This window comes from Larus michahellis, chromosome 15, assembly GCF_964199755.1.
Source record: "Larus michahellis chromosome 15, bLarMic1.1, whole genome shotgun sequence".
In the NCBI taxonomy this organism is placed as follows: Eukaryota; Metazoa; Chordata; class Aves; order Charadriiformes; family Laridae; genus Larus; species Larus michahellis.
Window position 1 is genome coordinate 3,280,677 of NC_133910.1, and position 22,305 is coordinate 3,302,981.

Here is a 22,305-nt window from a genome sequence, read left to right on the forward strand (position 1 = left end):
CTTTTCCCCCTGCTTTTGTGCCCAACAAGCACCTGCTGCCCAACAGCCAAGCTGGGGGGAAACATGTTTTTCCCCCCCCCGCCGCTGTGGAAGCCCTCAGTTGTCTCCTCCAGAGCCCTCCCTAAATCGCTGCGCTGACGGGGATGAATGATGAGACACCACTCCAATGCCGATGGCTTGTTCCGTGGCTGCTCAAGCCCAGACACTTGCTCTTCCTCAGACTGTGGCCAAGATTATGGTGGGGTGACCCCCAAAGGCGTTTTGTGCTGCCAGCCTGGCACCACGGGGCCAGTCCGGGATGGGGGAAAGCACAGATGAGGGGTTTTGGCTATGGCGGGTCACCCTGGCTCCTGGCAGGCCGGAGACCTGTCGCAGCCCCCGTCCCCGCGGTGTGTGCGAGGGGAGGGCGGTGCGAGCAGCAGGGACCCCGGCGGGCCTCCAGCCACGTTCCCTTCCCCTCCGGGCAGGTAACGGGGCGGATCTCCCTCACACCGCCCCCGCGGCCGGCGGGCAGTGGGGCGGCCCCAGCCAGCGCCCGCGGCAGCGGCCCGCCCGCCCGGGGCCTGTCATGGCGCCCGCCCCGCCCGGCGGAGGGCGGCCCGGGGGCGGCGCGGCGGCCGGCGGCGGGGCCTGCTCAGGTGCGGCGGAGCGAAGAAGGAGGAGGCGGCGGCGGCTGGGCAGCGCAGTGCCGCCGGTGCCGCCGCCATGAGCAGTGCCGAGCCGCCGCTCGGGGCCGGGCCGCGGGCTCAGCCCGCCTGGAAGCGGGAGATCCTGGAGAGGAAGCGGGCCAAGCTAGCCGGGGCGGCCGGCGGCGAGCCGGAGCCCCCGGCGGGGGAGCGGCTGGTGGTGGCGGAGAGCCTGGGCCCGCTGCGGGAGAACCCCTTCATGCGGCTGGAGAGCGAGCGGCGGCGGCTGCGGCAGGGGTTGCCCGGGCAGGGCGCCGGGGCGGCGCGGCCGCTGCAGCAGCTGCTGGAGCTGTACAGCGCCGTGCCCGGCATCCGCACCATCCGCGCCGACAACATCCTCATCATCGAGTCCCAGCCCGATGCCGCCGCCTGCTTCGCCGAGGGGGACGCGCTGCCCGGCCGCCGCCGAGACCCGGCCGCCGCCGGCTCCGACCCGCCGCGGCGCCCCGACCCCCTGCGGGAGCTGCTGGCCCGCCGCGGGGCCGCCCTGGCCGAGATCCGCGCCGACCAGGTCGTCATCTACGAGGCGGCCGAGCCGCCGGAGCCTCCCGAGGCGGCCGAGCCGGGCACCGTCAGCCGCCTCCTGGAGAAGTTCGGGCAGCGGCCGCGGGGACGCCGACGCCGCGGCGGGGAGGCGCTGACCGGGCCCGGGCCCGGCGCCGGGCCGGCCGCTCCTCCGCAGGTGGGACCGGGCTCTCCCCTGGCCGGGTCGGCCGCTCCTCCGCCGGTGCCGGGCTCCCCCCGGGCCTCCGCACCGCCCCAGAGGGGACCCGGCTCCCCCCGGGCCTCGGCCCCGAAGGTGGGACCGGCATCTCCGCCGGCCGCCCCCCAGCCGCTGCCGGCACCCCCTCGGGCTGCCACCCCCCCGGCGGTGCCGGCCGCCCCCCAGCCTGCTGTCCTGCAGCCGGCTCCGCCCCGGCCTGTCACCCCCCAGCCCGCGGCCCCGGCTCCCCCCCGGCCCGTCACCCCCCAGCCCACGGTCCCCCCGGCGGCCCCGGCTCTTCCCCGGCCTGTAACCCCCCCGCCGGCCCCGGCTCCCCCGAGGGCTGTCACCCCCCAGCCTGCAGCCCCAGCTCCCCCCCGGGCCGCAGCCCCCCAGGCGGTGCCAGCCGCCCCCAAGGCCACAGCCCCCCAGGCCAACTGCTTTCTCCACAAGATCGGCTCCAACTCCTTCACCGTCACCCCCCGGGGGCTGCCCCCCGGCAGTCGCCTCCCAGAGCCCAGCTCCGTCCCCGCCGGCTGCCCCGTGCCGCCCAAGGGGCCGCCAGTGCCATCCGCGCCACCCGCCAGCGCTTCCCATGCCAGAGCTAACGCCAGGAGGCCAAAGCCAGAGGAGGCCGAAGTGGCCACGTCCCCCCCACCCAGTGCCAGTCTGGCCCCCAGTGCCACCGGCTCCACTCAGCCGCTCTCTGCCTCTGCTCCCCGGGCCGGGGGCTCCTTCGAAATCCACCCGGCCCCCAAGCCCGACTTGGCTGCCATCCCAGCCCACGACCTGCAGGCCCAAGCCCTGGCCAAGCTGCGCCTGAATTCACGCAATTCCTTCCTCTTTGTGCCCCGGCGGGAGGGCGGCCCGGTTCTGCCCCCCGCCCAGAGCGCCAGGCCCGGGCCACTGCTGTCCTCGGAGGAGAAGGCACCCAAGGAGCCCCCGAGGGCTTCTGCCCCGGAGCAGGAAGAGCCCGTCTCTTCCCCGCTGGCGCCTCTGGATCCCTTGGTACCTGTGACTTACATCGATGACATTGTGGAGCCGGAGAGCGGGGAACTTTCCCCCAGGGCCGGCTTGGCCATGAGGACGGGGAGCTTGGCCGAACAGCCTGGAGGAGCCAGCCCTGACCTGGAGATGGAGTTTTCCTCTGTGCCCCTCTACAGACCACACTCTGTCTCCCATCAGAGGGGAGGCAGCACCTTCACTGTCGTGCCCAAAAGCAAGCCTGTTTCCTCGGGGCTGCAGACTCTTACTGATGCCAGCGGAAGGCCGCAGCGGGAGGAAGAGGAGGAGGAGGAGAGCAAAGGCAAAGCCGTGGAGAACGCCGATGTGCCCCAAGCGGGGGTGTCCCATAAAAAGCGCTACCCCACTGTGAACGAGATCGAAGTGATCGGGGGATACCTGTCCCTGGAGAGGTCCTGCATGAGCAAGACGGGCTCCCGCCGCAAGAAGGTAACTGCCTGGGGTGCCTCTGTGCTGATCAGCCGGGCTGGAAGTAGTTGGTACTACCTTTGGCTTGTCTTTCCATGAGGCACTGGGTGGGAAGATGGGCAGCGTTTTTGTGGTCCTTTTGGGAGCCAGAGGCTTGCCCTCGGGAAGGGGGACCTGGGTGCTGGTCTGCTGAGTAGATGGGAGTGGGATATGACCTGCGATAACTGCAGGGCCTCTCCCCCAGTCACTTCTTGGAGGTATGATAACGGAAAGTAAAATATTTCGGGTATTTAGAAACTGAAGGTGAGTCGCATGGTTTGAAGGGCTGCAGACTTGCCCCCTGCTCGCTGTGTCTGGGGGGTGTTGGACACGTTGAGCTCCCCACGGTCACTGCCCGGCTTGTGACACAGTGCAGTGGTTGGTATCTTCCCCGCATTAGTGATCTATTGATAGAGGCTCAAGAACTATGTCTCTATTAGAAAGAGATCAGCAACAACTTAACTCCCCTTGATAGGATTATACCCCCTGGCTGCTCGTTCTGGATGGGCAGCAGCGTCGCTGAAGGTGTGCAAGACATCGATTGCTCCAAGTGTCTTTGGAGGGAATGCCAGGATTTCTCACTGCTTGGGCTCTAACTTAGATCCTTGTGAGCCTTAAATTGAGAATTAATCTTTGTATGGGGTGGTGAAAGGCATCTGGGTGTGATAAAGACACATTCATGCTGAAAGATCGGGTTATTTTGCTGTGCCGGAGAAATAAATGTGAATTGTTGGGCTCTGAAAGCAGCACGCCGAGGTGACAAATTTCTAAGTCTGTGACGGGACATATTTTTCCATAGCAGGAAGATTTGTTTTACGTTCCGTTACCTGAATTCGACTGAGTATTTGATGGACTGAATCCATATGGGTGCCTGAGGCACTGAGCATTATAATTTGAGGAAATCCTTTGAATAGGGTGCATCTCATTTAGGAGGGAGGCAGCAAGTGCTGCGTCTCCTGGCTTGACGTTAAGATTCCTTCATAAGGGCACGCAATCTGTGTTTAATTCAGTGATGACTAATGCAGGTAGCAGATCTGGGAGCATGAGCTCCATGAGATCCAGAATAAGCAAATAAGCAGGAGTGTTTATTCTCCGACAGTGCTCCTGTAGTGTTTTCTTGTCCTCCTACAAGGAAATGCTTAATCAGACTGGAATTGTTCTCCTGTTTACGTATCTGCTGGGTTGCACTCATTCCAGCTGTTTTCTTTTCTCTGTGCAGTTTGGGGTATTCATCAGTGTGTGGTATAAATGGTGAAAATATCAAGAAGACGTGTTACAGCTATGGATAACCTTAGGATGGAGCAGAAAATACTGCTGGAGCCTTGTGGGACAGACTCTCTTAGATAAGCCCGGCTTCTGCTGCAGCCAGTGGAGCTGATTTGGCTCTGCAGGGCGGTGCTGTTGGGGCAGCAGCCTTGCTGGTAAAAGAATAAAGCCTCAAGTAAGCGCAAACAATTAAGTGGTGTGCGGTGGAAGCTGTCCTTAATCGGTACAAAGAGGAGGAAGGGAGACAAGGACAGGCCAGTGCAGGAACTGAATTGTTTAAAGGTTGGTCGAACACTGAAACAGGAACCCAGAGAAGTGGTGGCATCTCCGTCCTTGGAGCTATTTGAAACTTGCCCAGGGAGAGCCTTGAGCAAGTGATCCGGTTGGACAGGCTCGGAGCAGGAGTGTGGGCTAGAGACCTCCAGAGGTCCTTTCCCAACCTAAAATATCATGCGATTCTTTGAAATTGGCTGGCAACTGTTTTGGCTGCTCTCTGTTGGATTTGTGTGACATTGGGCAGGTCGTGTAGCTTCTCCGCTTCTGTTCTTAACAGCTTAACAGCATTAAGAGCACTCTGCAGGCACTCTGGAGATGAAGTGTGCTAAATACTGTGCACGTCACATACAACTGTAGCAGCGTTCACTAAGAATTAACGCGCCAGGGATGTCCTGCCTGGTAGCTTGCAGACACATCTAGTTTCTGAGAAGAGAGACAGTGAAAGGCAAAAGAGGAACTGCCTGTTACACTGCAGAGCTCAGGAGGCTGAAACAAATGGGGACTCTCTGGAAAATAAGATCCAGCTTAAGGAGAAGTGGTAAAGAGACACAAGTTTCTGGGTAAAATGAAATGTGGTGATGTAGCAGGAGAAACACCAGGTTTCAGTTCCCTTCTCCTCGCTGGAGGTGGCAAGCATGGAGTGTCGTTTGACTTTGTAGCCAGTGGAAAGCCGATGGAAAGATTTCTGTTTACTCTTAACCTAGAGGATGTTTGTGGCTTTTACTCTGGGTAATAAGGCTGAGTGTTGATGCCTGAAAAGGAAGGAGCTAGTATGAGGACACATTCCTTGGTTTCTTCCCAAGAGATCGCTGTGTGTCGCCAAGGCAACCGGCCAAAACCAAGGGTTCTGTTTTGTAGATATGTTAGGGTTTTCAGAAACTTGGTTTTGGCCTGAATTGGGCAGATGCAGACATTTCCTGTGAGCTGGAAGCTGCAGTTCTTCGGTAAAACCAATGTCCCTTTCTCTTTTGGTGGTATCAAAACCAGACCTGATGCTGGTTTCAGAGGGCAGCTACCTGGGTCTGTTGGGCTGGTTCTCTACAGGCAGACCTGCCTCCTGCCGAGCATCTTCCTTTCCAAACCTTGCCTTGGATTTGCTGAAAGGTTTTTAAATATGCTCCAGGCTCAAGAAGGTGTTTTTTAGTGAAACTTCCATGACTTGGAAAACTTCATCCGCTCACTGGTGCCCAGCAGGAATCTGGGCGAGATAAACAGCAGGTCTGGCACAGCCTGGAAATGCTGGGGCTCGGCGGGTGGCTGTGCTTACGGTCAGGGCAAATGATTTGTTTGGAGGGAGAGAGGCGGCCCTGGCAGTTACACTGATTGTTCTGCGAGATGCAAATTGTGTTTTTCTTCAAATGCAGAAATTCAGCCTCCCTTTTCCGTCCCCTTGTCTGGCCACTGATTGCCTGACTGTGGTGGAGATGCCAGCAAAGTGGAGCTGACTCTGTCCACATCCTCTGTGGCTTTTTGGACTGGGAGGGTGGCTCGTGGAAGGGGGTTCCAGCGCTGCCGTGGTCTGCGTGGAGGGAGCTCCAGCCCCCTGCTCTCAGCTGTGCATCTGGACTTTGCCGTGGCCTGCTGGTGTTCAAGGCCTTTCAGGAAAAACAGCTTTATTGCTCCTTCCAGACAGTTCAAATATGTGAAGCAGCTGTTTGTCTGGGGGTTGGAGCTGGATATTGAGCTGATGAGGGAGAGAGAGAAATGCTGTTCCTGTGTGGGAATGAAAAAATGGTTTCCTAACTCTTACGCCATTGGAGCTGCTGCGGTGGGACAGTCGTTGTTCATGTGAAGGTGAACATGGGGGGACACAGGCAAAATCTGTGGTGGGAGGGTTATTGTTCACCCAGGGCTGTGAAGGTGAACGTGGGGCTGTGTATGATGGGACACGGGCAAGACCTGCAGGTGGAGGGGAGAGCCCCAGCCATGCCTGTCCCAGGGACCGAGCTGCCTGTGCGGGCAGGGAGTTTGAGCTCTTGTCCTCCTACAGGTGTTAAGATGCCCTTCAGGAGTGTTCATCCACTCTGCGGCTGTTTGGAGGCCTCTCCAAGCGGTATCAGGGTTAGTTCAGATAAGGCAGTGGGGGTGTGACTGCAGTTTGAAAACTCGGTGAGCTGGGAGAGGCTGGCTGGGCTCTGGTGGCGAGGACAGGATACGTGCGCGGGGGTGCAAGGAGACCTACTGACCTTCATTCTCAGCAGGGAGTGGGGGAGAGGATGCAGAGCGCTGTTGGTGACCTCTGTTCAGTGCTCGTCTCCGTACTCTGTTATTACAGAAGTTGTAAAGACACCGCAGCCTGATAACAGCCCCAGGAGGAAGGGAAGGCTTTGCTGCGGGTTGTGGATCTTTGGGATCTCAGAGGATAAAATCTAGCTCGGCTGAGCTGACAAGAACCAATCTTAGTTTGATTACCTGCCAGAATAATGTACAATAAAGTTGTCAGCAAGATAGAAATCTAGGTTTCTGTAAAACATGTGACGGGCATGTTGGAGCGAGTGACGGGAAAGGGCTGCAGAGCGCCCAGCCAGCTGGGATCCTGAGAAGCTGTTGTCATTCTTCAGGCTTCATGTTCTCACCTTGTTGGAGGCTGGACACTGTCAGGAATGTCCTGCGTGTACAGAACTTGCCCCTATTCTGCTCCTTCCTTATGTCTTGTCACTCCTGAAGTTTATCCCAAGTCACAGTATGTTTGTCCCCTCCAGGACCTGGCACCTCCTGGGGATCCTACGGGAAAGGTGACTTCTGGCCAGGCCACCTGAAGTCCTGTAAATAACAGGACTTGAGACCCAGCAGACATCAGGTTGTTGATGGTTTTAAAGCTTTTTGCTTGCCACAGTTGGCAGTTTGAGTGCTGGAAGGTGAGCTGCAGCCTTGAGTGAACAGGGCTTGCAAGAGCAAGGTTGGTGGGATCCAAACAGTTGGAGTCTAATGCTCTCCTGCTTCTTTGCAAAATTGTCTTCAAAGGTGTTCAGCTTCAGCTGAACTTCAAAAAGTTCCAGCTTACATGGACTTTAGCATGGTCCACTTTCTGACGTTTTGAGCTGCGTAGTGCCTGAATACGGCTTCCAAACGCCCACTTAAATGTCTGATAAAAAAATTACTCTAACCATCCCTCAGCTTTTCGTCGTGGGCAGTATTGGGCAGCAGTTTTGTTGGTCTGACCTGCTGCGCTTCTTGCTCTGTGGCTTTCCAGCTGTTTGGTACTGCTGGAGATGGTCTCCTGTGAGAACCAGGTGTAGGCTCGCGATGTTGGTAGGGATGAACACTTCCAACTGTTGCCCGGACCTGTTTGGAGCAAGTCCGCACAATGTGGAATCTAAATACCAGTGACTGCGTGAAGTACTTTTTTTGCCATGTGTAACACAAGTAAATTAACCATAACACCAGTAAATTAACCTGGTGGTAGAAGCAAAAATCTTTCTGCAAAAATTACTTAGATTCCCTCATCTCTGTGTTTTGGAGGGGTCAGGACAAAGATTGGTGTTATTTAGCTGGGAGAGCTCGCGTGTTCCTGTTGTATCTTCTGTCTCGTGGCTGAGCTCTGCTGAGGCAAATACATCTGACACCTTTAAGGAGGGGCTGTCGTACGTATCTGACATGGATGTATTGAATTTTTGGTAGATGAAGTCAGCAGTGACAAGTCCCACTCAGAAAAATACATGTCTTACATGATCAGGCGCGGTCCCTCCCCTGCGGGGGTGATTTCCACTCGCTGTCAGATGTCAGCAGGCTGTTTCACCCAGACGGTGCAACTTCCCTGCCCTTTTCTGATTCTGCTGATTCCTAGCCTATGACGTTGATGGCTTAAGACTCTAGAAATCAGTATCTTGTTGCGGTTATAGTTTTTAAACCACCTCACAAGCTGGACCTGGGGCTATTGGTGGGGAAGTAGGTTGGGTTTTGTTGCCCCGCTGCCTGCCAACTCCTTGAAGTTGTTGTACTACACCCCTGGCAGAGCAGATGAGTCATATTTATCTCATCTCCGGAGTGGGAAATTCTCTGCGACTGAGGTTCTCCGTGGCCATGCCACTCCCATGCTTCGCCTCGTGCCACAGCGACAGCCTAAGCTGCTCCCAAATTCCCCCCGGCTCTCTTCCTCCCGTCCCCTGCTTGCAGGCCCCGCTGTCGCAGCGCGGGGAAGGGGACGGGGAAGGAGCCGGGAGAGCTAAAATAGAAACTCTTACGCAAATCGGAGAGGAGCCTGCCTTTGAAGCTGGTTAGGACATGCCCAGGGCTCAGCCTGCCCCAGAGCTTGCGAGGAGATTTGGAGTGCTTTGTGCTCTGAATTCCGATCATGCGGATTACAGTTAATGTTATCTTAATCGGTTTCCTTAATCTGTGGACCAGATTGGAGATGGTTTATAATTTCCCTCCATCTCAAGTATTCCGTTTGTCCTGGGTTTGGGTTTTCCTTCCCCCTCTGCTTTTTCCAGTACATGCTCACGGTGTTCCTGAGAAGAGCTGGGGAAGCACACGCTCTGTCTGGCTAGGGCAAAGTCCTGCTTGTCTGTGTTACATGTGGGAAACAGCAGGAAAAATTAAAGTTTTTAGTCTCCAGGTTCAGTGGCAGTAAAGGAAATCTCAGTCAGAGCTGCTGCAGCTCTGGGGCTGTGCTCACTCCTCCCCTGAGTGAAACCTGGGCAATTTAAAAATCTATTTATAAACCCAGATTCTTCCGAGCGACTGCAGGGGGCCGGGGGTGTGCCATGAAGCTGTAACGATATCGCTGTGTGGGCAGTTTGTGTAGGAAGAGTCACGTGAAGCGTCTGTATCGCACAGAGAAACTTCACAAACATCCTGGGAAAATCTGGACTGACGGAACTTGGTGCTGATGTTTTCTGAGAAGTGCCCTTCAGATGATCTTGGGGACTTGGCAGGACGGAGCCGCTGTTTCCTAGGCATTTGACGGACTAATAAGCTGAGGAAAAGATCTCGGACACTACGAGAGCAAAACACTTGCCTGCTTAGGGAAATGGTATAGCTTGCGGCTAGTGAAAATGCAGGTCTGAGGGCATATCCGTAAGCCCCGTGGTGAACCTGCTGGGCTGCATCACTTCTCTTTGGAGAAGTGTCTTTTGCATATTAGTAGTACAGAAAAAGGGCCCGAGAGACACAAAGTCTGTCATGCAGCTAATACTCTTCATGTCACTGACGCCTTTTGCTGCTGAAGTCTAGAATGAGCTCTTTGCCAGGGTAGGGAGTAATTCTGACCCCAGGCTCCCCACGTTTCCTGGGAAATGATGCCCCATCTGTCCCATTCCGGCTGGAGACGGTTCGCTTGCACCAAACCGTGGTATTTGTTTGGAATGCTCTGGTCACTCTTGGTTACGCAGAAATGTGTGTGCATGGCGTCTCCCAGCACTGTGCTGCATCGCAGCCACAAACTGTGGGCTTGGAGTAGGCTTTAAAGCAGAATCCTCTGCTGTTTGGGAGTTTTCTGTGTTGTTTATGAAGATACCAAGTCTTGGCACTAATTGTATCTTGTTTATGCCTGCTCTCTTTGTGTATTCAGATGAGATCTGTTCCAGATATGTAAGGAGATTTGTCCAATTTTTATGGGCCAACTAAATAATATTTGAATTGCTTGTTAAGCTGTGGAAGGCTCTGGCTCCTCTGCCCGCAGATGTGCGGCGGAACGAAGGGCTCCTTGGGTGAATGGCTGCTTTGTACCCTCTCAGACTGGGGCTCCGACTGCCCCGCTGTTGTTTGGGCGCTGGAATCTCTTCTTGGCTGACACAGTCAAGGGAAGAGTTAACAAAGCTGCCTGCCCTTCCGTGCTCTCCGGGACCGTCCCTACCCTGTCACTTCTCATCAGGAATTTGAAACTTCCCCGTGTCTTGTACAAGGAGTTTAATATTTCGAATCTCCATGCATTGCTCCTGTCTACCATGTGCTTCAGCATATTGATTACACAGAGCTGGCTTTGTGGGTTGCCTTGTAAATGGAGACTTTCTTGTTTTGCCTTGTGGTTTGGGAGCTGGGATGCGGTCCTGGAGGCAACCTCTCCTCTCCCAGCAGCACAGTGCTTCCTTGACATGCTACTGCTGTAAATCTTGGCTGCTGCTAGCTCTCTAGTCTGAAACTAGCTCCGTGATGCAGTTAATCCTTGAGCAAAACTCAGTTTTACTCTTAGGAAACAGTTGAAAAAGCACGATCAAATGAGCCTATGGGGGAGCAGCCAACTCCTGTGCCCCAAAACTCTTCTTTTTGTACAGAATGATGGAAAAGTACATTTCTGAAGTGCCATCTGCGGTTTTCTGGGCATACTTAGGCTGCTTCAGCCATAGTAGTACAGGGTTAATCTGATAGAGGAACCAAACTTCAAGTGCCTCCCATTCCTCTGGGTATCTGTCAGGGAAAAACCCTTTCTTCCTGTGTCAAGGAAAGGCTTTAGAGGTACAAAAGCTCCTTATCTTCTCCTGAATGACAGCAAATGCCGTGGTCATATGCTGGTGCTACTGAAACTCCGGGGGTACTACTCCAGGCTGCCGCACACAGAGATTGTGCCTGAAGTTATTCGACCATTTGGGCTGAGGCATGACCATGTATCTACAGGCATGTAGATAAGCCCATTCCTATCTCCTGTGAAATGGCTCATTTCCCCAAAAATCCTTTATCCAAGAGTTTCAGAGAGAAGATTGTATCACAGGGGAGTTGTCTTGATCATTGACTGCAGGTTGTAATGAAAAAAAATGAAGGTCCCTGCAGAGGTATGCAGTTTATGAACTGCTCTTCCACCTCCTTCTGCTAATCCTGCTGATCTGTGAGAACGGTCAGGCTGGGTCAGATGGAAAGACCAGGGTAAACCCTTTGGGGATCTCTGTCCACCATAAAACATCTGCTTCTACCCTCTGTTTCCAGTCTCACAAGCAGTTCTTTGTGCAGGGACTTTCCCCTCTCGGCCCGTGGCAGCGTGGAGCTGGGAGGTTGTTCGTGTTAGACCCTCCTCTTCGCACGGGTCCTGAGCTCTGCTGGGCAGAGCCTCCGCCAACCTACCGAATGGGCGTTGGTGCTCCAGGAGCTTTCCTGCCCAGCCTGGGGGGGCTCTTTCACGCAAACCTCTATGAGATGCTCTATATCCACAGGCTTCCCGATGCACTCCCAGCTGTCTGCTGCTGCAGTTTTCAGGTAGCTGGTGTGATTTCATGTACTTTTGTCTCATTGACCAAATCTCTGGACAACCAGTGCAGCAACAAACGTAGCAAAGCTCAACGTAAGACTGCACGGAAGCGCGAGGTGATTTTTCTTCAAACCACTGATTTTTGTCCGTGCTCGTTCCGTCAGAGACTTCAATCATTCATTCTTTTGTATTCATGCTGAGTTGTTGGCCGCCCTTCCTGCAGATGCCAGCCGAAACCCTCCTGCCGCTGTTGCTGAGAGAGGAGGCGGCGTTTGGCTGCCCAGGTGTGACAAGCTGTTAAACCAGCTGCTTGAAATCACACCCGGCAGCACATCGGCAGCCCATGCGTGTCCTCGGGAGTCAGCGCAGTCACTAATTTTGTCACTTCAGGATTACATTGCTTGGGGAGAGAAGATGATTAGAGGAAAATGAGAACCTGAAAAGAGCAAATCTTGCTCCCTGGTGCTGCTCAGCTGCGTGGATCTTGTGAAGTAATTGGGTAGCACAACCGCGTTATGGGGGATCAGTATGCTGACTCTGACTCTTCTTGCTGGTATACAGTTAAAGGGTGATTTTTTTTTCCCTCTTTTTTCTTTTAATGCCCAGAACAACTTTTTTTCCTTAATGTTATAAGGTGAGAATTTGGATTGCTAAAGACATTCCTGTTTAAAAGGTGTAAAACGCCCTACATTATCACTTTGGCTTTGCCACACCTGCCAAGAAGCAAATGTGATAATGGGTGAAGGGAAAAGCCGCACTAAAGAGATGGCTTCTGGAGTCGAGGATGCAGATTAACCCCATGATTTGCTCCTGAGACTTATGGTGATATCCCTGGTTTGTGAAAAGCCATCGGGTGTTTGCTCTTTCATTAACTGCGGAGTCTTGCAGACTTTCCCACCTCGGCTTTTGGAGGCGAGGTGTCTGCTGACTTTTGTGTTGCAGGTTGGTTTCCGTAAACTGGTTATTTTTATTTCTAATATGTCTCTGTACATCTTTCATTGTTGGTCTGGATGCAGACTGGGTCCTGACAGCCTGCATCTCCTGGAACGAGCTTGACTTTTTTTCTTTTCTAAGTGAGCCCTCTATGACTACTCAGATTTATGCTTATTGGGCAATGTTTACCCTGGCTTCTCTTTCCTGGGTACTCTATTACTCATTACCGTTCAAATCCTAGCAAATAATAAATTATTTTTGTTATGGCAACAAAAATCTGGTGGCTGAATAGCACAATATTCCCCTAAAAGCCTTCCTTATTCTTCCCAGTGTGGCTCTGATTGCTGGGCAGAGCATTAATATACAGAGATGTGGGCTTTGGTTGGACCCCGGTTTTGTGACGTTGTTCTGGGTGAAGCAGTCAGCTGAGCAAATAGTGACAAACCCCTGCAAATACCCACAGCTAAAGGGTGCGAATTTTTTTCCTTTCCACAGCTGGCAGCTGCTGCTGAGGCAGAAACAGGGGAAACCGCTGCTGAGACACGATGAGCAGAGGCCTCTGGCTGGGCTCTAGCAGGCTCGGCTCTTCCGGGGTACGGTTTTCTTCTATAGAAAATGACCCCTGTTGCCTCTTGTGTTTCCATAAAAGTCTGTGTGGTCTGGCAGGGTGTGCTGGCTGCGCAAACCTGTTGTCTGAGCTTACTGAACTCTTCATTTTTCTTTTTAGAGGTTCCTGGGACTGAGTCTCCCTGTGTTCCCCGCGCACGGTGCTCGGTTCTGCTCCCTAGCTGCTCAGAGGCTTTCTTATGGCAGCGGTGTTGACCCATGTGTCCCCTGGTTTTGCCTGACCACGTTACCCTCCGTCTTCTGTTGGATCAAGCAGATCTTTGTGCTTCCCCTGAAACCACCTGGTGCTTGAGGAGGGGAGCTCGCGGAGGGGGGAGCCCAGGGTGGGTTGATGGCTCTGGGTTTTGGGGCTGCTTTCGGGGCTCTGCGTGGGCAGGGCTGGCTGAGTGCCAGGGGTGCAAGCGTGGGGAAGGCGGCCACTCGTGCAGAGCCCCTTCTCCGGAGTCCAACCCTGCGCTGGCACCTGGTTGTTCCTCCGGTGTTTGCTTTGCCTAGGTGCGTCCGGGCGCTTTATTGCAGGGCGGCCACAGGGCTCTTCCTGCTTCTTGGTAGCAGCACGGTGGGTGCAGGGGGGTGAGATGATACCGTAGAGCAAGCCAGCATGGTTTTTGGGGAGGGGGCTTGTGCCAAGGTGCCCTCACGCCAGACTGCCTGGTGTCAGCCTTCGCGTAGGCTGCGCTGGCCCAACAGGAGCGGTTGCTGAAACAGCAAATTGTCTTGTTAGGAGCTCTCAGGAGCTCTCCCTGAGGCTGGGGCCCTGGGTGCGTGGGGCTGGCTACGCGGTGGTTAATGATTGTTCTTTTTGAATATTTCCAGTGTTGCCTCCTGCAGCGTTGCGGTCTCTCTACAGTAAGTACCGAGAAGCCCTGGTGGCAGAGCGTTGTGCAGGACACCAAGCCCGGCTCTGGGCGGCGAGCGTGGCCCCAGTGGAACTGGCTGTGGGCGACTGGGAGCTGCTCCAGCTCAGGGGTTAGGCTGGGCTCTTGGCGAGTTGCCTCTGGGCACCGCATGGGGGGCGTCTCCTGCTCGTTTCTGCTGCTTTCTACTCTTTGGTTTTACTCCCTGGTGAGGCTGTTTGCTCCTCCTGCGCTACACACAGCTCTGGTCCAAATTGGACTAAAAGTCATTTTTCTTAGAGACTTCCCCCTGTTAGTAGAAAACCAGGAAAGCTTAGGATTTAAGTGTGGCAGATGGAACTAAAAACAAGGCACGTGTCTCCTGTCCCCTTTATTTTCCATGTTTGGCCAAGAACTTCTTGGCCAGCGCTGGTGAGCAGCCTGTGTGCAGTGGCTGGTTCTGGGATAGCTTCTGAGCTCCCAGGAGCCCTGGGCACCTCCACCCTCGTGGCCTTCGTGCCTGGCAGCGTGGCTCGTCCCCGCAGTACAGACGCCACATTGTGAGCGGTCGCTGCCTGGCTCGGATCAGGGAGCATCTAGGTCAGCAGCAGGGGCGAGAAATTCAGGGAACAGCAACTGGGATGCTCTGATCTTCAGGGACTTTTTATTCCAGTACCTTTCCTCTGAAATATAATCATTCCTTTCCCCGTGTGTCATCTGGAGAAGGTCAGAGTGGCGCTGGCCAGGGCTGGGGCAGGGAATGGGGAAAGGCAGCTGGTTCCCACTCTGCTATTTCCATCCATTTCTCCTGGGAGCATGGGGAAGGGAGAGCCAGCCAGTGTCTGAGGTACGTCCTGGACTCGGGCAGAGTAGCCCACAGCTCCATCGTGCGTATTTGCAGCGCAGAGGGTTAAGTACTCCCTCTCTTAATTGGGTTTGATTCAAACTCTCAGCATTGCTTTTTTGAAAATCATCGGTGAAATACGCGCTGTTTTGCCTTGGAAACCACAGAGCTCCAGCGTGTCTGTCCGTGGGCGGCGCGGGGTGAGGCAGTAGCAGGCTGGCTCCCGCGCACTGGTGTTTCGCAGGCTCTGGCTCCTGCGCAGCTGCAGGTTCGGCTTCGGAAGATGCCGTTGGCGGCAGCAGCATCGCACCGGTGCTCCCTGTGCAGGAGATGGAGAGAGGCAGCGGCTGCTTTCACAAGAAATACGTGCGTCTGGGCAGCACGCGTGGTGCGTTGTTCTTGATAGCTGCTCGGGCCATGGGCTGTTCCTTGGCCTGTGGGGTGTTTTGTATATGAGGGAAACTGCAAATATGGCACGCGGGGCAAATGTGCTGCACTTTCTTCTTGCCAGCTGTTATTACACAGCATCAGAAGAGATCTTCTGAACCGTCCAGCTCCTACCGCCTGTCACAAGCAACCATGCCGTTTTAATTCTGTTCATAACCCTATTCGCTCAATTTTAAATGTAGTTAGAAGTAAAAGGGATCTCAACACCCTTTTTTAGGCAGCTGCTCCTGAACCTTGATCCGCATTGGCTAGATACTTCCCTGCTTTTGGCGTAAATTTATTCCTGGCAAGCTTTTCCTCCTTGTTTGTGTGTTGTATGCTGGCATCAGCAGTTCTCCTCTGCTCCTTGGTGTTTATTTTCTTGGTGTTGTACTTACAAAGAGCTGTTACGCTTTGTCTCATTTTTGCTAATGTGAAGAGGCTGAATCTCCTCTCCACCTGCTGAGATGATTTGTAACCAGATCTTCTAAGCAGAATGGTAGATAACGATTAGGACATGAAAGGCTGCAGGGGAACAACCCCTTCGCTCAGCTTTTCTTTCAACTTGGAGCAGCACATCTGGAGTTACTGGGTCTGGGTTTGGGCATCCTGCCGCAGGGTAGATCCAGAAACTGGAGCAAGTCCAGCGGAGGCTGCCAAAGTGCTCTTGGGGCTGGAGGAAACGGCATATGAGAAGAAGCTGAGGGAGCTGGTTTGTTTTCAGTCTGGAGGAGAGAAAAGGGGAGTCCAATTGCTGCCTTCCACCACCTGGGTTTTACTGGGAGGGTGGAGCTAGGCAGTCCCTATTTCCAGTGGAAATGCCCTGCTTCATTCCCGGTTTATTGAAGGAGCAGCCTAATGGTGATTACAGTCTTGTATCCAATCCAAAATTTTCTTTCTCAGTTATTCACAGGTGATGAACTTCTCTTAGAGCAAGGGTTGATCTTAAACATTGTCCCTTTTCTGGTGTTCTTCCTCTCCAGTTTTCTGAATGACCCATAAAATTCTGGTTTTTCCTTGGTGAACTCCCATGTTGGAGTCATCTTCATTCTCAGTCTCCCAGTTATTGTGCAAAGGTCACTAGTGAGAATACTACATAAAACTGGTTTCAAAACAGAACCTTCAGGTACCTCCCCCTTGTCCAGTAGTTTCCCTCTCTCCTCCCACCTGTTACCATCTCTCCTTTAGCTGCTTCCATCTTCTCGCTTTTGGTATTAAACCCTGGTTTATCTAGCTTAAATAGCTTTTTGTCAGGATGTCCTCCCAAAAATGTAGTCCTGATCACTGATATTTCTCCAGTCTAGGGCAGGGGTACACAAACGAGTTGGCAGGCATTAGCGATGTCACCTTTCCAACATGTGGATGCTTTCCTGTCCTCCTTGGCAAGACTGATCCCTCTGGAGGCACGCTCAGGCAGCTCCTCCTAGCTGCTGGGCATCAGTGTTAGAGGATGGCAAAGTGTGTACCAGGACAAAAAGCCAGAGGTGCTCTGGATCTCTCGGCCTCCTGACTCCATCCCATCTATTTGGCGATCTGCCTTTGTGGTTTCTCTCAGCGCGGCAAGAGATTTGGCAAGGCACATTGGGGAAAGGTGGGGGGACATGCAATGGCTCCTTTAAACCAGAGTGAAACCCTGGGGTGGGAGGTGGCCGTTGCCAGGGCGAGCGTTGGGATCAACGGTTTCTTGTGCTGCTTTCTAATAATTCTCCTTTGCTGTTGTCTAGATGAAGATCTCTTTCAATGAGACGAGTTTGCAGACTATGTTTGAGTACCCATCAGAGAGCTCACTGGCAGAAGAAGAGGAGGAGGAAGAGGAAGGACATGCTTCTGAAACAGAGGAGGACAAGTCTTGCACCTTTTACATTCCACGCCCAAATAGCACTTTGCATCCCAATACACCTAACTCAGGTGAGCCGAGGCGCTGTGGTGGCACTCTGGGGTTCTTGGTGGTGTCTGACACTGTCTCTGTTTCCTGCAGCCCCTCCTGGGGCTCCACACAGGTGGAAATGCTCGTGGAGGTGACTGCTGCCAGCTGATGGCAGAACTGGGGCTTGGTGGGTCTTGAACCAGAACAGGGAACTGCGGATGGGCAGCTTCCGTGCTGTCCCAGCCAGGATCCTGATTCTCCTTCCTTTTACGTCACTGAGAAATGTTCACGTCAGCTTTGTCCTTCCAGCAGATTTATCCAGCTACACCCCAAAGCACTCCGTGAAGTTCAGCGAGTGGCAGGAGCAGAAGTACGAGGAGATGCCTGCCGCAGAGGGACCCCTCCCAAAGGAAGCTGATTCCCATGGGAGCCAAGTCATGGTGAGACTTTAAATAAGCCGGGCTTGGCTTTGTCCTGCTGTGCTGTTATCCCAGTGCTCAGGTTGGTGCGGCCAGTGGATGGGGTGGGGTGTGCCTTCCACCGAACACCGGTGTGTGCGTGTGCGCTGCCCAGAGAGGTGTGCCACCGCGCACAAAGGGTCCCGCTGCCACTGGCAGAGCTGCCTCTCTGTGCGTGTGTAAAGGAGACAGAAGGCAGCTGGCACACTTTGTACTCCAGGGCATGTTTGGAGGGGGGAATTAAATGCGCTCGTTAGCCCCGGGCGAGGTGCCAACGCAGCCTTCACCATCCCAAGGTGTGGGTACTCGTTCGCTTCGGGTTTGATGACACCTCCGTGTCAACTCTGCTTTCTCCACAGCTCACCCCGGCAGAGAAGGGCGGACTCTCCGATTTCAGCAGCGAGCCCGCTCTGTATTTTTGATCGCTTCATCTGCAGCCCTGCAGCAGCGGCTGCTGGAGAAAACGTGTCAGTGCACCATCCGAACGCCCGCGCGAGCACCGCCGAAACCAGCTTCTGGGTCCCTCCCTCACCACAAGTTTTCGTTGGATCCCGATGCCAAGGGTGGACTAGACGCTATCGGGCCTCTTCGGAGAATATTTGCACTGGATTCTGGGACCTAACTACTACTTTTAAGGCGTATGATTTATTCTACCTGTGGCCTTGCATATTGCTTGTTCAAGATCAGCTGCTGATTAGGCAAAGCATCTTAAGACCAGATCTGTAATGCCGGGATGGACATAGATTTTCTCAGTGTTTATCCGAGTCCACACAGCCAGGCACTGGATGGGGTCTGGATGCCTTTTGTGACGCTTCTCCCATCAGAGGCCCCAGTGAGGAACGGTTCTGGAGTTGGAGCGCTGGGAGCCTGTGGGCAGTTAGCTGGATTCACAAGAAGCGGTTGTGATTTGACAGCTGGATTGGGTGTCAGTTTGGAAAACCATTGAAGGCTCATGGTTTGTGCTCGGCACATTTCTGGGTCTAGTTTCACTGAACCCTCATGGAATTCACGTGCCAGTTACGTTCTTGTGAAGGAAGCTGAACGCACGGTGCGAGGGGTGGGAAGTGGAATAAATGCCTTTAGCTTTAGGTGTCATTTTGCACTGATCTGTAAAGATGTGTCCAGACTGGCTTGAGCCTCTTAAAGGTTCCCAACCATTGGCCATAGCTTTGATCTGTCCGTACCCAACTCTGGTGTCCAGTCTCTAGTAACTGGTGATTGTGCTCCAGTTTGCCAGTGCCTCTGGTTGCTTTGTTCCAGCATCTAACTGGGCCAGGCCCAAGATTTATCTGTCTTGGCTGGCGGGGGGGCTTCCTTCTAGCCACGCTTGCTCTGCTCCTCTAGTGCAAAGCACAGGAAGGCGATTTCACTCCTTTCTTCTGCGGAACTTGAACAAGGAATATGTTTTTTTTTTTTTCTAGGATTTTTATAGTTCTATTGTAATTGTTTAATGCAGCCAATATGCAAAGGAATCTGCTAGACTCTTCCATTTAAGTTTTCTACTACTGTAAACTCAGGGTCAAAATTGCACTCTGGAAAAAATGGAACACTGCTGCTAATGTGATTTGTACTTCTGGGATTAAAAGAGATGCGGTTGGAATAGATACGGCCTCTCTGGGCTTTATGAAATGAGCGGTACCCCAGCGTGTGGCTCTATCCAAAGGAACAGGCAGGTATCTGATTAAATTTGATAGGTTTATTGGTTGGTCTGTTGTATATAGATGATGAATGTCTACTCAAGGTGACACTAGTCTCTAAACTGAAAATGCCCTGCATACCTTGCACTTGTTTTAGTGTATGTTGTAGGAGCAGGAGGAAGGTTGCTATGCTGAAAAATACGGTCAGAATTAACTGTTAGGACACAGAACCTACTTCCAGCGTTCTCCTCTTCTGCCCTGGGTGCCTAAATATTTCTGGAAAGATAATGCAAAATGGATTAATGAGGTACTCAGCAGCTTGTTAGACGATGGCTGGAGGGGCCACAAAGGAACACTTTGTGCCTCCCTGCGCTTCTAAGGCTTGTCCTTCTCAGGCTAACTGGAGATCTGTTCCCTGCCTGACCCCCCGGGAGCCGTACGTACAGGCAGTGCATCAGCCCGTGGCACGACGCAAGCACCGTGGAACAGCAGTGACTCCCAGGTGCTGAGGCTTCTCCCATTCATGAACTACTTCAGGACAAGATGCTGAGACTGGGGTAGAATGAGGAAGAATGCAGGACCGCTAGCGACTGCTAGATTTGAGGGATGAGTAAGGTATCAGATATGCGGAGTTAAACACGGAGCAGTGCCCGCAGCCAGTGGCTGTGCCCACAGCCAAACATCAGGCACTATGTGTGAAGAAAAGGTTACGCGCAGCTTTTTTTCTAGCAGAAAATGTCTCAGTGAGCATCTTGCACTGTGGAAAAGCTCAGGCTGGTTTAAGGCAGCCCTGTTTTGCCGCTTTAAACTGAGCTGAGCCAGTTTCAGATTTGCAACTTAACAGTAAAGCACAAACCGCTTGCAATTCAAGTTAGGGATGAGGTGTCTGAACTAGTCCTGACTTCGTTCTGCCATGGATCAATGAGGAATTCTAAAGCCATCACTATCCTGCACCTTGCTCCCCTCACTTCAGCCAACTGCAGCGCTGCGCTGGGACTCTGCGCGCTGTTCGCAGGGATGAGCTCGGTGCCTACGAGGTTTCCGGTGAGGAGAGGCGCACCGGGGCTGCGGGAGTGCAGAGTGCTGCTCACTAGGAGCTCGTGGTGCCCTGGTGTGTGCCCACTTCTCCGCTCCTCCTCTCACTTTGCCTCCTCCACCCTGTAGCTGTGATTTACACCTCGCCGAGCGCTGCCTTTGCACTTCCCGGCTTTGTGCTCTAATCCCTGCCTGCTCCGGGTGAACTCCTGGCACGCTCTTGGCAGAGCGAGGTGAACGCTGCTTTGAGGGCAGAAGCACTGGCTGACCAGTCACCTCCGGGGACGTTCTTCGGTATCACTGTGCTCAAAATGAAGGGTATTTTTTTGTAGATGCCTACCCTGATCTCTAGCATTTGAGGATTAACTTTAGTAGATCCCTAACTAATACCAAAGTGCATCTGAAAGGAAAATGTACTTCTGCAAAACAAAGACTTTTATTAAACGTGGCATCCTTGTACCAGAACAGCAGCTGTCCCAGAACAACAGGCCTTTCCAGGTTGAAGGACAAGCTTAGGAATGCTTGTCTCCACGTGCTTCTTTTTCTTTTTCTTTTGAAGTGCTTTGCGGCTCACTGGCTTTACCAGCATTCCCAATTTCTCCCTTCAGGACATCTAGCAATATCTGAGAACTCTCCAGAATCTGGGAAAGAAAGAAATAAAAATAGCTTATTTTTACATAAACTGTTTCTCTCGTGAGTTCCCTTTGAATCTACCTTGCAGCAAGAGGGATTCTGCAGCCCTTACAGTATCTAATTCTCGGTGACGTTATCGTCCTGTCTCACCGCGGGGAATATCTGGAGGAATTTCTCTGGTTCGTGCCCACATTCTGAATATGGAACAGCTTAAGCGATTTCTCTGTCTTGGAGCACGAGGCAGAGAACTTCCTGAAGCAGGCTGTGGAGTGAACTCCTGGGTTTTGGGGTTGTTTTGGGTTTTTTGTTTTGTTTTGTTTTTTTTAAGGGAGATGTTGATACCTGGGCTTTTTAGATCAGTATTAACCTGTGCTCAGCTGACCCAGTTTCAACTGTCTTCCAGTTAAAACTGCCCACTTTAAGTTTCTTGCTTCAAGACTAACTCCACTCCACAATGACCTTAGGTCAGACTAAATCTTTCCTTTTATTAATTTTCTCCTATTTTCAGCTTATATTGTACACAATCTAACGTTCCCACTCACTGTGCTCTAGGAAGCAAAGCTACCACGGGGTTAGGAGATCCCGCTGCCTGTCCATCTCGCCATTTTAAAGTGTTAACACAGTGGACGTTTGTAACAAAGCGCGACAGCAGCGTTGTAGCCCCAAAGATCATTTACGTTCCTATGAATTTGTGGAAATCGCCAAGTGGTCAGAGAAGAGATGAAGGTAAGCGCCACGCAGGATGAGGCGCAAGTAGAAGGTGTTGGTGGGATCTTGCCACTTTGTCCGTGGGAGGAGGTGGAGTCCTGGGGTTCTGGGGGGGGCGAGGAGTGCCATTACAGACAGGAGACGTACATCCACAGGTAAAGGAACTTTGTCACTGGTTTCTGGGGGCAGGACATCTGCATTTCCCCTCCTAACACCTCTGCTTTTTACCTGCTGTGAGTGTCTCTTAATTTCAATAAACGTGAATCCATTTGTAGGCTGGGGGGGTTGCAACGTTTACTTTTAAAAGGAGCTGTTTGTTTGAGTAGCTTTACAACACAACTCTTAAGTTGTTAAATTTTTATGTGAGTTCCTCCCCTTCACCCCAAACCATCAGGTCTTGAAGTAGGAGGAGAAAACAGCTCCAGCCTCATCTTAAAAAAATAATTATCAATAAAAGTACTGATGTTGGGAGATGAAGAGGAACTGACACCGAGTAGCTGATCACAAAAAAAAAAAAAAAAAAAAAAAGGGGGAAAAGGAGAATTTGGGCAGCAGCTAATAGGGGAAGGGGCGCTTTTGGACCAAAGGGCTCCTTGTTACCATGTGGTAACGGAAGATCATTGCTTATCTGAAAGCAGGGCTAGAAGGATCCTTTTATTTTTTTAATTCAGAAGAGAATTCCGCTGTTACCCCATACGCGGGATCAAGCCGTCCCTGCCTGGCAGTTTCCAAACACGAGAATGGAGGAAGGGCAGAGCCACCCCAGCACCATTTACTGCC

The 22,305-nt window shown here is 53.0% G+C and overlaps 1 protein-coding gene across 2 annotated transcripts; it reads left to right on the plus strand.

Annotated features, from left to right (window-relative positions):
• Positions 1 to 626: 626 nt before the first annotated feature.
• TPRN (taperin) lies at positions 627 to 20,863 on the plus strand. Of its 2 annotated transcripts, none has more exons than XM_074608627.1 (4): positions 627 to 2,841; positions 16,912 to 17,095; positions 17,364 to 17,494; positions 17,872 to 20,863. In XM_074608627.1, exons 1-4 carry the CDS (start codon positions 706 to 708, stop codon positions 17,932 to 17,934), a joined length of 2,514 nt encoding a protein of 837 aa, XP_074464728.1. In that variant the 5' UTR covers positions 627 to 705; the 3' UTR covers positions 17,935 to 20,863. The 2 variants fall into 2 exon arrangements, with proteins under 2 accessions (XP_074464728.1, XP_074464729.1); XM_074608628.1 differs by having other exon boundaries at positions 17,367 to 17,494.
• The last annotated feature ends 1,442 nt before the right edge of the window (positions 20,864 to 22,305 follow it).

Coding starts and splice junctions, on each gene's coding strand:
- TPRN (XM_074608627.1), top strand. CDS start 706: ATGAGCAGTGCCGAGCCGCCGCTCGGGGCCGGGCCGCGGGCTCAGCCC. Junction 2,842..16,911: donor CGGGCTCCCGCCGCAAGAAG/GTAACTGCCTGG, acceptor GCTGTTGTCTAG/ATGAAGATCTCTTTCAATGA. Junction 17,495..17,871: donor CCCATGGGAGCCAAGTCATG/GTGAGACTTTAA, acceptor CTTTCTCCACAG/CTCACCCCGGCAGAGAAGGG.